This window comes from Rattus rattus, chromosome X (genome assembly GCF_011064425.1).
Source record: "Rattus rattus isolate New Zealand chromosome X, Rrattus_CSIRO_v1, whole genome shotgun sequence".
Classification (NCBI taxonomy): Eukaryota; Metazoa; Chordata; class Mammalia; order Rodentia; family Muridae; genus Rattus; species Rattus rattus.
This window is the reverse complement of record NC_046172.1, coordinates 92,034,680-92,049,346: the sequence shown is the minus strand read 5'-3', so window position 1 is coordinate 92,049,346 and position 14,667 is coordinate 92,034,680. Positions and strand designations below refer to the sequence as shown.

At 38.7% G+C, this 14,667-nt stretch overlaps 2 protein-coding genes across 2 annotated transcripts in view; one reads left to right on the top strand and one right to left on the bottom strand.

The window, feature by feature from the left end:
* The window catches only part of LOC116888646 (collagen alpha-5(IV) chain-like), a 760,537-nt gene that overhangs the window by 414,809 nt on the left and 331,061 nt on the right, over positions 1–14,667 (top strand). The window lies entirely within an intron of this gene.
* Nup62cl (nucleoporin 62 C-terminal like) overlaps positions 1–14,667 on the bottom strand; it is an 82,486-nt gene that overhangs the window by 25,255 nt on the left and 42,564 nt on the right. Inside the window, exons 3-4 of the mRNA XM_032890170.1 lie at positions 5,892–5,997; positions 3,011–3,170 (exon numbers count right to left, since the gene is read on the bottom strand). Of these exons, the coding sequence (XP_032746061.1) occupies positions 3,011–3,170; positions 5,892–5,997 (266 nt within the window). The remainder of the gene's footprint in view (positions 1–3,010; positions 3,171–5,891; positions 5,998–14,667) is intronic.

Sequence of the window (14,667 nt, the reverse complement as noted above, 5' to 3'; positions counted from 1 at the left end):
GCTGACCATTTCTTCGTGTGGTAATAAATTTTTTTTTAAAAATAACTATAAAGGGTACTAGAATTTTCCCGAAAGAAAAAGTGATAAAGCTAAAGAGAGAAAATAAGACAAATCCAAAATTATTTGGTTGAGAACTTCAAAAAGCTATTTTCCAACAACCAAAGGAACTACTAGAATGAAATCAGACAAAACTCCAAAATCTTTACATAAAGTAACAGAAACACAGAGAGCATTAAACTTAATAAGATAAAACAGAATATTTAGGTTTCCATGGAACAGTTTGTAACAGACCATTTCCTCTCACACAAGAAAAAAGTGTGAACAAATATAAAATAGCTAAAATCATATGGAGCACGTTCACTGACTAGAACTAATTCAAGAAGAAAAGAAGACAATCTCAGAACACTTGGAAATTAAGCAACATACTTCCAAATAACCCAATGCTCAAAATGAAATCAGAGCATAATGAAAGATGCGGGCCACAGGAAGAGCAGTGCAAAGGCTATTTATAGCTGTGCAGGCTGGTGTGAGAAGAAAGTGCCTCAAATCAATAGTCTAAGATCAGCCGTTAAGAAACTAGCAAAAGAAAATGAACCCAATACAATCAGGAGAAAAGAATCAGCAGTGGATAACAGTGAACCTGAAAACAGGCAAGTTTTACAGATTAATCAATGAAACAAATGCTGGTTCTTTAGAGAAACATCAATAAAATTCATATAAGAAACACAGAGGCCACCAATATCAGAAACGAAACAAGAATATCTCTCCAATGTAACAAAGACAGTAAGGGAGAAGCCCAGACAACTCGATGTCATGAATTCTGGACTTATTCCTTTAAAAATCACACACTGCTGAAGCTCATTAAAGATGAACTAGACAGTCTGGCTGGTTATGGATCCATTAAATACGTTTATTTTTAATTTAAAGGATTCTGCATGAGATGTGTCTGGGCACAAAAGTTTTCATTAAAGAAACATCTAATGACTCAGTACCAACTTGACAATTTCTTTGAGGAAACAGGAATAAGAATGCCTCCCAGAGCATTTTATAGGTTGTAAAGTTGGTACTGATCATTGAATGTTGTTCTGTTATCAAGACTTAGAGTAAAAAACCAAAATCCACATGTATATACACAAATACTAATATAAAAATACAAAAATAGATAAAATAGATATCATTATATCAGAACCAGCCAGAATGGAGAGTGTAAGGGGACAGAGGTAATGGATGACTATAAGGTCATAGCAGGGTAGCTTCACATAGCAACTCACGGCAGTATGACAGCATGTGCAAGGCCTGTGCAAACCCAAACCAGTCCAATCCCCAAAATGGAGAGGGTAGACAGGCATGAAGTCTCACCCTTCTCTACGCTGCTGGAAAGGAAGTCCACACATGTAATAATATAGTCAGGACAGATTGGACTTTTTGTTGGATGTTAAAAAAATGAGGGCTGGGGATTTAGCTCAGTGGTAGAGCACTTGCCTAGCAAGCACAAGGCCCTGGGTTCCGTCCCCAGCTCCAAAAAAAAAAAAAAAAAAAAGAAAGGAGAACAAAATGTTGCGTGAATGGTAGTGGGGTGAATCTGGGAGGAGCTGGAGGAGAGGATGTGTATGGATCAAAACACACTGTATCAAATTCTCAAAGAATGGAGGAAAAAAAATGAAAGATGTACAACATCATCAGACATTAAAATTCAAACCACAATAAGAGCATGTCACATCTGTGAGAAGGGTAATAAAATGTGTCCCATTGCCACTACTGAGCAAGTAAATATGGACAGTCTGGGTAACTGACACACTACTGGTAGGTGTACCAGAATGACATAGCCACTCAGGGAGAGTGTCAGGCACCTAAGAATAATAAATATACAAATGCCACACTGACAAGCACCTACATGCCTAGACATTTACCCAAGATACAAAGGACTTAGGTTCACAAAGGTACTTGTATGCAAATATTCACACCAATAGCCCCAAACATGGAATTAACCTAGATGCCTATTAACAAATCTGTGCTTAAACAAACTACATTAAAAAGAACAAAATTTTATGTAGAACTGAAGGAATTATGCTGAATGAAAACACACACATGCCATGGCTGGTCACCTATTTAGCATTTAAAAAATATTGTCAATATGGTAATGAAGAATATTAATTACCGCCCACTTAATGAAAGGAAGAGAGATGCGCTCATAAAAGGGCACCATGTGGAATCCTTGTGGTGACAGACCTAGTCTGTAGAACTTTTAAAAATTATTTTTATATTTGCTTTTACTTTTTATGCTCATGTATCTGTGTGAATGTGTGTACATGTGTACAGGTCCCCATGGAGATCAGAAGAGGGTCTTGGAGACCCTGGAGCTGGGGTTCTAGGCAATTCTCAACAGCCCGACACGGATGCTGAGGTGGAAACACTAGTCCTGCAGAATAGAAGCGAGTCCTCTTAGCCGCTAAACTTTCTCTCCAGCTCCCTAAATTGTATGTTGACTGAATCAACGTCAATATTCTAGCTACTTCTATACTATAGTAATACAAGATTCTGTCATTGTAGGAACTATACAAAGGACACACAGGATGTTTCATATAATATGCAAATTTATATAAGTTCTAGCGTTCAATTGCTTGATTTTTTTTTGGCACACAGACTACAAAGTGTATGACCATTAAAGGATTACCTGATCTCTCTGTGTTCCCATCTTCTATAAAACAGGACCCAAAAATAGTATCCATTTCATAGGATAATTATGAGTATTAAATGATATGATGTTCTTAAAGCATTGTCATCTTGCTAAACATGCAGAATTGCACAATAAATTATAACTCTTAGTAGTACTAGTAATGGCTGTATTGCAACAGTATAACAGAAGCTTGTTGACTGTTTACCATCCAGAGCTACATTTAAAAAAAATCCCTCCCTGTTCCCTCAACTGATTTATAAAATACTAGTTTAGAGCTACCCATGCCTACTAAGTGATGAAACAAAACAGAAAATTTCAAATAGACAAGCTTACTTCACAGTCATGGTAGAAGGCAGAGAAGCCATATTGATGAAGCCAGTGTTGTTAAGCCACGGTGATGATGCAGGTGGTGTCAGATACAGGTTGAAGCCACTTGTAATTGTGGTAGTGGTATTGGTGGTGACCGTGGTAGTTGTAGTTGTTGAGGTTGTGGCTAGAAAATCAAATAGTGTTGGTAAAAAATTTTATAGTATTAGTAAGGAATGAGAAACTTACCTCTGTCATTCAAGATTTTAAGGGGGAGGGGAGCCCCTTGTTAATGAGAATTTGAAATCAAAGCCATGGATTTGAACCCAACACTGTTGCAATATGAAGTGATATACTGCACACCAGGAATCTAAATTAACCTTCGGGCTGAAAATTAAAACTCCTGGAGAGATTCATTAAAATATAAAACAACTTAAGGAGCTCTATAACCATTAAGGGAATTCAATCAATTTTCAAAACTCTTCCCATAAATATTGAAAACTCTAGACCCAAATGGCCTCACTGGTAAATTCTACTAAATTTTCAAAGAACAAAAATAATTACAATGTACACAAAATCTCTGTACATATTTTGCATAATAACATGACTTATTTGAGAAATTAATTCCTACAAGTGAAGTTGCTAAATCAAGAGGCTGGTACGCTTTAAATCTTAATGCATCTTGTGAAAGAACCCATCCAAAGTGATTTTTTCAAAAGCTGTAGTCTTGTCAACAGGGTAAAGTGCCTGACTCTCTACATCTTAGCTAACACTAGGCATATATCTTTGGCACCTTCATCAACAAAAGTCTCTTGAAGTCTTACTTAACTCCAAGAGTTCTTTTCTAAGTTTGTTGATGTATTCTATCCAGAATGCCTTGCCCTCTCACAGATTAAATCTGAATAAACATCCCAGGCTAAGTCCTATGTTCCCTGTGTGTGTTGCTGACATCTACTCATAATTTTCCTAACTTTAATAGCACTATTGATCCTTTCCCTATGCCAAGCATAAAAAAAACAATGAAAAGAAAATTATGGCTGGTGGGGATTGGGAAGTATTATTCTTTTTTTTTTTTGATTCTCTTTAGTTTCAAATACTCCTGGAAATTGAATGGATCCTGTGTAACCTGAAAACTGTAAAAAAATATTATTTTGTACACCATGGTGTATGTTAGCCTAGCTTTCCCAATTAGCCATATGTTCAGGTTAATGGCTATACTACATAACCACAGAAATCATGGTGCCTGCTAAGTGCACAGACTACTCTAAGCGAGCCTGGTCTACTCCATTCCTGCTAGGGGAAGAAGCTCAGGCAGCCCTGCTTTATTCCAGGTAGCTCCGTCTGTTGCTCCTGGTTCATAGTACATGTGGCCAACAATGAGGGTATGGAGTACAGCTGCTCCAAATGCTCTAGTTAGACATGGGATAGAATGGAATCTCATTCTCAACAACTGAATGACATGAAAAAATCAAACTCTACGTAGAAATATAGGAACATATAAAGAAATATGGAACCAGATGAAACATAAGCACCAAGTGGAAATTATGTAAAAAAAAAAAAAAAAAAAACTTCAAGCAGAGGGAGGAGAGAAGATTGACAGCTGAAGAACATAAAGGGTTCACAAACAAGTCAGAATTAGGAACAAGACAATATACAAAGTCAGAAAAAGGAGAGAAACTTGGAAAAATATAGATCAAAGGAGGACAACAGAATGAAATGCACGCGATACTTGATGTGGCAACCACCTAATAAGGATGCCACATGAATACTTCTTAAGTTCCACTTTCCCTGAGTAACAGCATAGATGTTCCTAAAACTCAGTGTCCCTTTTGGCAGAAGGAACTTTGTGGTAATATTGCATTCTTGTGAGAGTGAAATGAGCAACACACAGAAGACTGTGTCCAATCACAAAGGACTCGTGGGGTTGGTATCAATACTAATATTGAGTGCTTGCGGATAGGATCCCAGATGGTGTTCTGTATAGCCAGATAGCATTATTTTCTTCTTGAGAACACTAGTCATTATATACTCAAGAAAAAAGTAAAATGATTCCTTTGGAAAGAGTCTATCTTGTCCAGAGGAGATCTTCCGATAAAGTAACTTGAATTTCTGACCTGCACAGATACACAGGCACTGACCTAAGAGGGATGATACATTTCAGGACAGGAAATGAAGCACTATGCTTGTCAGATTTCAGGTGACTTAAAACAAAGCAGAGCTATCTGGGGAGAGAAAAGCACAACTGAAGACCTGCCTCCATCAGGGTGGCCTGCAAGTATGTCGGCTTCGGCACCTTCATCATTGGTAATTGATGGAGGAGGGCCTAGTCCAGTGTGGGATGTGCTGTCTGTCAGGTGGGTCTGCGTTGTATAAAAAAGCAGCTGAACAGGAGCCTGAGAGCCAGTGAGTAAGCAGAGTTCCTCTGGGGTTCTGCTTCAGTTCCTGCTTCCAGGTTCCTGCCTTGAGCTCCTGCAAGCAAGTCTTTTCCTTCCCCAAGTTGCTAGTCCTCTGTGTTTTGCCACAATGATACCGAAAGCAAACTAGAACAGATAAAATGGCCTCCTTCTTACAGAAAGCAGATAATTTAATATATGTTTTATATGTATGGGATTAAGTTTGGAAGAAAAAAGCCAAAATTGTCTTCCTAAGCTAATGCTATGTATGTACATGCATACATATGTACGTACATATATGCATGCATGATTTTTATGATAAAAAGCAACCATCTTCAGCATTTGACAAAACATGAATAACTAGAAAAAAATTTCTTCTGATTTCAACAGTGGTAGATGAATTCAAACATAGTGTTTATTTATAAGGCACAGAAATCTATAGCTTTTATTGGTCAACTGAGTCAAGTGGACTTATTTGAAATAACAGTCATTTCTCTAAAATGAGTACAACTTACATGAGAGTTCCTGAGAAGCCATGCAGGCAGGAACATATGGTGTTGAAGGGAACATCTCAGTGCTCAAAGTCTCAGCGGTGTCCACAGAGTAGATCTTGGAGTACACCTAAAAATCAGAGCAGAAGTAAAATATAATGCTCCAAAAGTAAAACACCAGGACAAGATTCATTGATGTGGGGTAATAAAAACAGAGACACTGGATCATCAACGAGGCGGCATACACAAGCTGATATGGGGCCCCAACACATATACAGCAGAGGACTGCCTGGTATGGCCTCAGTGAGAGATGATGCACCTAACCCTCAAGAGACTGGAGCCCCAGGGAGTGGGGAGGTCTAGTAGCGTGGGTGGGGTGGACATCCTTGTGAAGACAGGGCAGGGGTTGTGGGGGAATCAGGAGGAGATATGGGATGTGGAACTCGGGGGAAGGGAGGTATGGACCAGGAGGAGAATAAAATCTGGAATAAAAAAAAAAAGAATGAAAAAGCAAGAGCTACAAATGAAGCATCTTGAAGAAAAAAAATTAGTAAAAGCCTTTAAAATGCTCCTCGGTACCGCCTGCTATGAGCCTTCTAGTGACATGGGTTGAGAAAGTAAAGAGATGAGAAGCAGCCCCTCTCTGAAAGTTCAGTATAAGAACTCCTGTGAAACTGTTTGAAGCTGGTGAAAGTGGTTTTTAAAAATTGTAAACTGCTGGAAATTGTCCTAAGACTACACAGTGAGCGAAGAAACATTTCTTCAAGAACATCTGCTAAGTCAGTGATCTAATAGTGAGGGTCTACATATGGCACACAAGCCATACATAACTCACTGCCCTTCCTCCCAGGCCCTTGCTTGACTTTGTACAAGTAACACCCCAGATAAGAGTGGCTTAGAAGACTGGATGCCCTCTGGCTCTGACTCTCAGTCAAGGGAGACAGGCTTTCCATGAGAAAGCCAGCAGCCAGCATTCTCATCACCTCCGCACGGATGGGAAGGGCAAATTCCTGGCAAGGACAGCCAAAGCTTCTGGAGCTTGTTTCTTTTAGGATAGAAACTCCATGCTACAAAGGGTTGAGAATGGTAGGGATGCAGTCACCCCACTCCGATTCCCTTGCCTAAACATCTTTGCAGTTCTAAGTTCCCCCAAGTGAAGATCAATGGCTGTTACCACTGCCCAACACCCAAAGTCCCCTACTTTGCACCAGAGCTAACAGCTGCTCCTGAGAACAGAGAGCTCCCAAACTGTCCCACAAAGAAATGCCTTTATGTAAAACAGAACGTAAAGTAGTTCCACTTGTAGGATTCCCTTTTATAAGATGAAGATTTGGTGGTGAGCAAGTAAAAGGTGACAGGTAGCTTTATGGTAGTAAGAAGCTGTGCCACTCCCCTAGTCTACCAGAGATAATAAGGAAGAATTAAGCACTGATCTAGCTATAGCATGAACAAATCTTGGGACTAGTAAGCTAAATAAAGAAAAAAAAAGACACAGAAGGCAACGTGTTCTACAATTTCAATCATATGAAATCTCCAGAATAGGCAAAGCCATTGACAGAAAGTGTGTTTGTTAGTGGTTGGCAGGAGCTGCAGGATGGAAGGGTTGCGGTTAATGGAGGGTGACCACTAACTGGGACCAGGGTTTCTTTTAGGGGTAATGAAAATGTTCTCAAGTTACGTGCTGGTGATGGTTGTATGTTCTGTGGCTATATTAAAAACCACTGAATTGTACAATTTCAAAGAGTGAATTGCAAGATGTGAATTATATGTCAATTATACTGTTATTAAGAAAACACATTATCATCTCAGGAGAAGGAAAAAAACAGCATTTGACAAAAATGCAATGCCCTTTCATGATAAAAACACTCAATGAACCAGAATGAGAAGAGAGCATCCTCAACTCTTACTAATGATTTTTAATAACATGAAATAGCAAGGCTATTTATTCTGCCATATGATGTAAATACTCTCCTACCCCAGTTGGTCAATGACTTTTAATTTTCTTACTACACTAATAAGTGGACAAATCTTTGTGTCATTTTTCCCTGTATGGTCTAATCTAGGTCTCAATATCATGTTTTAAAAGGCCTTCCTTTAACATCAAAGTGTTCAATCTAATCTTTTACGAGAAAACTACAAATTGTGCCTACATTGAGAGAAATTTCATATAGCAGATGACAAGAACTCAAAAACTACTAACACTCTATTAAGGACATCAAGAAAGAAAAACAGAAAATGGACTGCTAATAAGCGTGCGAAGTGGCATGGCGTCTGTGGAAGATAGGTGGTCAACGTTTTAAATATGACAAAGGTATCTGCCATTTGAGATAGAAATACTTCTGGAAATGTATCCACAAAGAATGCTCTTTATGTCACAGAACTATATACCCAGAAGTAGACAACTGTAGACTTAGTGATGAAGCGTTTGTGTGTTTGGGTTTGTTGTTATTTTGGTTATTTTTTTCTTTTGTTCTTTCAGAGACAGAGTTTGTCTGTATACTCTTGGCTGTCCTGGAGCTCACTCTGTAGACCAGGCTGGCCTTGAACTCAAGAGATCCAACTGTCTCTGTCTCCTGAGAATAAAGGTGTGTACTACCACTGCCCATACTAATTTTTTAATGTATATAGTTTATGACAGTAAATTTGTAACATGTTCTTGTACACTTGCAAAATGCCATATAAAATGATATCTAAGCTAGAGAGGTTAAGCTTGTGAAGATGTTACCACCAACCCTAAAGACCTGTGTTCTATATCGAGGATCCACATAGTAGGGTGAGGCATTTGATAGGAGGACAGAATGTCCACTTATCTCCACACAGGTGCTATGGTGCACACATATACATACAAATAAGTAAATGTAATAAAATGATATCCTCTACATTACTATTTGTATCAGCAAAAAGAAGAAGCTAATATGTCAAATGCCAAGGGAGTGGATATACAAATTATAGTACCTCCAGATCATGGAATACTATGATACTAAAGATCTAAAGATATTAAAGAATCTTTCCATGACGCAAAAGCTTTTAAACAAGTAGAGTACTAAAATTACAAGTTGAAAAAGCAAGATACACAATGGTAATATAGACGATATTATCTAGGTCTAAAACAGATGGAAGTTTGGAAGCCCTGGGATGGTTCAGTGTCACAAGACTATGCAAGCCTAACAACCTGAGCTCTGTTCCCGGAAACCACTTAAAGGCCAAAAGAGATAACTGACTCAAGAAAAGTTACCCTCTGAACTTTATATGTAAGCCATGACTTGTGTACCAAGCCCATCTCTCTCTTTCTATTTACCTATCTCTCTCTCTCTCTCTCTCTCTCTCTCTCTCTCTCTCTCTCTCTCTCCACACACACACACACACACACACACACATATATATATATATATCTCACATGCATACACATATGAATAATAACTACAGTAATCATAATTTCTAAAGGTGGAAGGCTAAGAACAAAGATTTTGTCACTGAAAAAGGTTCTGGGAGGAGGAACACCGTGACGGTGGTTAGCAGCTGGGTATGGAAAACAGAGAGGGGTGCAGTGCACAGGGGCATAGTACATCTATTTATAGAATTTATAGTTTTATTTTGAGACCATTAGCCTATATTATTTACGAATTAGAAGGAAGTACATGTTCTTGTAGCCAGTGTGGGAAACATTACTTACACAGTTTCATATTCACCTACGCCTTTAAAATATTTATACACTCTCTTTTCCACCTTTAATTCATGCAATATTTCTTATGATTAATATTTTAGGCAAACAACAGTTATCCAGCTATTACAATTCATTTATTCATTAGTTTAGCCTCTCCCCTTACGGATTTGAAATGCCAGCTTCATACACACGGGTATGTTTCTGTGTCTTAAAATATTTCACTGATTATTAGTTTTTCTTCCTATGCCTGTTATATGGTAGAAACTCAGTTATTATAGCCCTCGAATTATTTATTTTCACATTATATAACATTTTAAACCTATAGGAAGAACACTGACTTACACATTTTGATGTATTTTCCTAAAAGCATCCCATCGTTACAAAACATCAGGGATGGCCAGTCTCGTGCATTTATTCCTCCGTTTGAATTCTAGAATCTTTTCAAGTTCTTCATTCCTTTCCTTCTCCCCAAAGAACAATCATGGCTCCGCCAGAATTGCATTAGATTTGTAGATTAATTTGGAGGTAAATTTTGTTTTGATATTACTGAGTCTGTGCATACATTGATCCTGTTCATTATTCAGTGCATCTTTTATATGTTTCAATAAAATTGTGGGTTTTTCCATCTAGCGCATGCATATTTTCAAAAGTTTATTCCTAGGTATTTATAATTTTGGTTGAAATTGTTAATGGGCCTTTCCTCAGCTGTATTTCCCAACAACTATTACCTAAACATAGGGCAACTATTGATTTTTTTGTATTATTTATTTTGTAAATGGCTGTATTACTGAAACCTCTTCACTAGCTCTAATTAAATTTCTACTTGATTTATGCCCATATTTTTAAAATCCTGATCATTTATCTCCGATCCTGGCACAATTTCAGTGCCTGTCCTTAAATCACATAACCAAAGACAGCTAAGGAAGCAAAAACTATTTAATATGACTTAGTTTTAAGTTAAATGCTCTTACTCTAAAATAGAAAAGGACTTAGGACACAAAACCTTCTTTTCCTTAATTATAAATAGGATTTCTTAACCTGGCACTATTGATATTTTGCGTCTGTATTTTGTTAAGGAAGAATGACCTGTACAACATAGGACATTTAACAAGCTCTACTGACACATGCCACTCCTGGGTCTATACTCAAAGGGCTTTCTGCCTTACTACAGAGTTACTTACACATCCATGTTTACTGCTGCTCTAGTCACAAGTTAGGAAATTGAATTAATATAGATATCCATTGTCTCGGTTAAGGTTTCTACTGCTGTGAAGACACACCATGACCATGGCAACTCTTATAAATGACATTTAATTGGGGCTGGATTTCAATTCTGAGGTTTAGCCTATTGTCGCAGTGGGAATTGTGGCGGCATGCAGGCAGATATGGTGCTGCAGAAGAAGCCAAGAGTTCTACATCTGGATCACCAGGCAGCAAAAAGAGAGAATTATACTGGGCATGGCTTGAGCATCTGAAGCCTCAAAGCTGGCCCCCGGTGACACACTACCTCCAACAAGGTCATACTTCCTAATAGTGCTGCTCCCTGTGAGCTTATGGGGGCCATTTTCATTTAAACCCACATCCGCCAACTGACACATGGGTAAGGAGAATGCAGTATACATAATGGCATATGAGTTAGATACTTACAGAGAAATGGATAGTGCTGAAAAAATTAGACTGAGTGAGGTCATCCAGACCAAAAACCAGAGGTGTGAAGTTGGGAAGGGGGCCTGTTGGAAGGGTCCAGGGAGATGTGGAGGGAAGAAATGGTGAGTGGCTATGCTCGAAATATATTGTATATGTCTACAAAATTCTTTTAAATATAATATATAAATATATATTATTTTTAAAAGCCTCTGCATAAAATGAAAACATGGTCAACCCTCACAGTCCAGGAAATGGTCCTTAGGGGAGGGGATACTGTTGTTTAGCCAAATTGCCATAGCATCACACTGCCTTCTGAATATTTGTTTATACCCATAGACAAATGTTATTCAGCACACACATAGCCTGATGGCTACACAAGGTACTTAGACTAAGTGACAGAGGAATGCTCAGCCCCAAACCAGACAGACAGTAAAGCTCATCGGAGAACACTTTAGAAGTAGAGACAGAAAAAAAAAAAAAACCCAAGAGCCAGAAATCTGAGAAAACATTGCTAAATGATATCTTCTATGCAAGACACGGCCATTGCAACCCTGAGCTCCCTAGCAGCTGGGGATTCGTGCACTGGATCTACAGAGGAATGGACCCATGAAGTGTCAGGAATGGGTGGAGGAGGCACTCCAGAGACCTTAACCCTTATTGCACAGTTATTCGTCCCTGGTAGGTCCAGGGAGGGGAGGAAGTCACTGTCCACAGTTGTGTGCCCATTGCTAACCTCAGCAGGTTCCAGTTAACAGTTCTAATCCCACACAGATAATCCCCACTAAAGCAAATGGATCACAAAAGCAAAGCAAAAGTCATGAGTCTGAAAAGGGGACTGGCAGCTGGGCGGAAGGGCTGGTTATAACAGGAAGGAGATAAGAAAGGCTGGGGAGAAAGTATTCAGAAGGCATTCTATACATGTATGAAATTGTCAAAGTACTTGTGGGACTTTCCTTCTCACAGGAGGAGGGGAAGAGGCAATGGGGGAAGGGTGTGTGGGGGGGTGTCTTGGAGGAGATGACTGAGGCAAGGGCTGCGATTGGGATGAATAAGTAAATTAAGGGGGAAAAGGTGCTGCTATTTTCACACAAGCTGTTAATAAATTGTTTCGTGTTTAACAAAAGTAATATAGGAAAGCCAAAATCAATTTTTAAAACACCCAAATAGCAAATAAGAAAGAGAGAGTGGATGGGGAAAAACAGAAATGGAAAGCAGAACAAATGAAAAAGAAAGTGTGGTGGCACACATCTGTGATCCCAGCACTTGGGAGACGGAGGCAGGAGGGTGAAAAGTTCAAGGCCAGGCTCAGCTATATAGTGAATTCAAGGCCAGCCTTGGATACATGAGACCACCTTTTAAAAAAGAAAGAAAAGAAAACGATTCCAAAACAAAACCACTGAGAACAGAATAAAAAGAGTAACTACAAGCCAGGCACGGTAGCACACAGCTTTCATCAGAGCACTGAAGCAGAATCATGAATTCCACTTCAGCCTGGCCGACAAACCAAGCCCCTACTTCAAAAGCAAATAATAAAAAATGGAAATGTCAGATTTCAGCCCTAATATAACAATAATTACGGACCATGTTAAGTGATCTGTGTATACCAATCAGAAGAGAGCCTGACAGTGGGATTTAAAAGCCATGAATGACCATGTCTGTAGTGTATAAGAAATTCATTTCGAAAACAATTACATCGGCAGGCTAAGAATAAAGAGATGAAAAGATGTGTCCCATGCTACATTAATCAACAGACGGAAAGATTCAGTGTATTATTATTAGATAAGTAGACTTCAGATTAAATGAAATTACCATAGAAAAATGGAAGGTTACATAATAATTAAGGGTCAATCCTGTAAGGCATCTAGCAGTTCTGTCAATGCACTAAATAATGGCGCTTCAAAACACAAAAGGTAGAAACTGAAAAAAATACAGCAGGAGAAAATGTCCTACATGCAGAATTCAGCGCCTCTCTCTTACTAGCTCATAGAACTGGTCAGAATATTAGCAAAGATACAAAAGAACTCAAAAAAACAACATTAACCACCAATGTGCAACTGATGTTTATAAAACAAAACAAAACAAAACAAAGCAAAAAAAAAACCTTTGCCCCAGAATGATACACATTCTTTTCAATTGTCAAGGTAAAAACAATACGCCCACACCCACACCCACTCACCCCCCACACACAGTGTTTTCCAACAGCAATCCAGTCAAACTAGGCATATAGGCCAGGAAACTAGAAAGGAAACCATAAAAGGAGAAAAGAGATTTTATTGGGGAGGAAGAGGTTAGGGGAATAGATCTAACAGGAAAGTAGAAAGGGGGCCTTTGGGAGGAGGGAGTGGACCATCAGGAGGGGGCAGGAGGGCAGGGAAGGACAGGGGAAGAGGAGGATTAACAAGAGCAAAGTATGTTTGGAAAATGCTATAATGAAACTCAGTGCTTTGCATGCTAATTTAAAAAAAAACCAATAAAACTTAAAACTAAAAGAAATCAATAACAAAAAGATAACAAAATCTCCCAAACATTTGGAGAGCAAGCACACTTTAAATAATTGGTGGTTCCAATAGGAAGAAATTAAAAATGTGCTGAATTGAATGAAAATTAAAATATACCCTATGAAAATCCAGGGGAAACAAAGCACCTGGCAGACAAATTTGCAGTGCAAAATGTGGACATTAAAAGACAAGAAAGGCATAATCAACAATATAAGGTTCCAACTCAAGAAATGTCAAAACAAACCCAAGGCAAGCAGAAGAAAACACAGGGCAGAAATCAATGACGTTAAACACAAAAGCCACAGGGGGGAAAAATCAGTGCCATAAACTTCTGATTGTTAAAATATATCAATAAAATTTAAAGGGAAAGGGATGAGATCACCTCGGTGGGTACAAGTGCTCCTTATGTTACACAGGCCTAATGACCTGAGTGTACATCCCCAGACACCGAGAAAAAGACAGTTGCGTGGCGTGTCTCTGTAATTCTAGTACTCCTAAGTGAGGTGGCACAGGGAGAATTGAGCAGAAGCTTGCAGGCTACAACAGCATATGCAGCATTGCGTCAAAACAGGGTGGAAGTAAGGGCATTTGAAGCTGTACCATGACTTCTACACACACAGACACACTGTAGCACACATGGACTGTCACACACCACCATGTGCACACGCAGACATCATACACCCACACACTCACACACTGATGCACGTGGCCCATGTGAGTGTGCACACAGAAGTAAACAAACGAACAAACAAGCAATAAAAAATTAAAAATCCCACTGAACAGCACTTCTGTCTTTTGTAAAATCACATTATGCACTAACATTCAAACTCCTATACAAAAGTATTCATGTAACAATACATTGCTTTTTTTTTTCTGGCTGAAGAAAGACATCCACAGACAAGATATATAGATGAGACATTAGCATTGGAAAAGATATTCAACATCATTAGCCAACAGGGAAATTGCAAATTAAAGCCACAATCTGGTATCA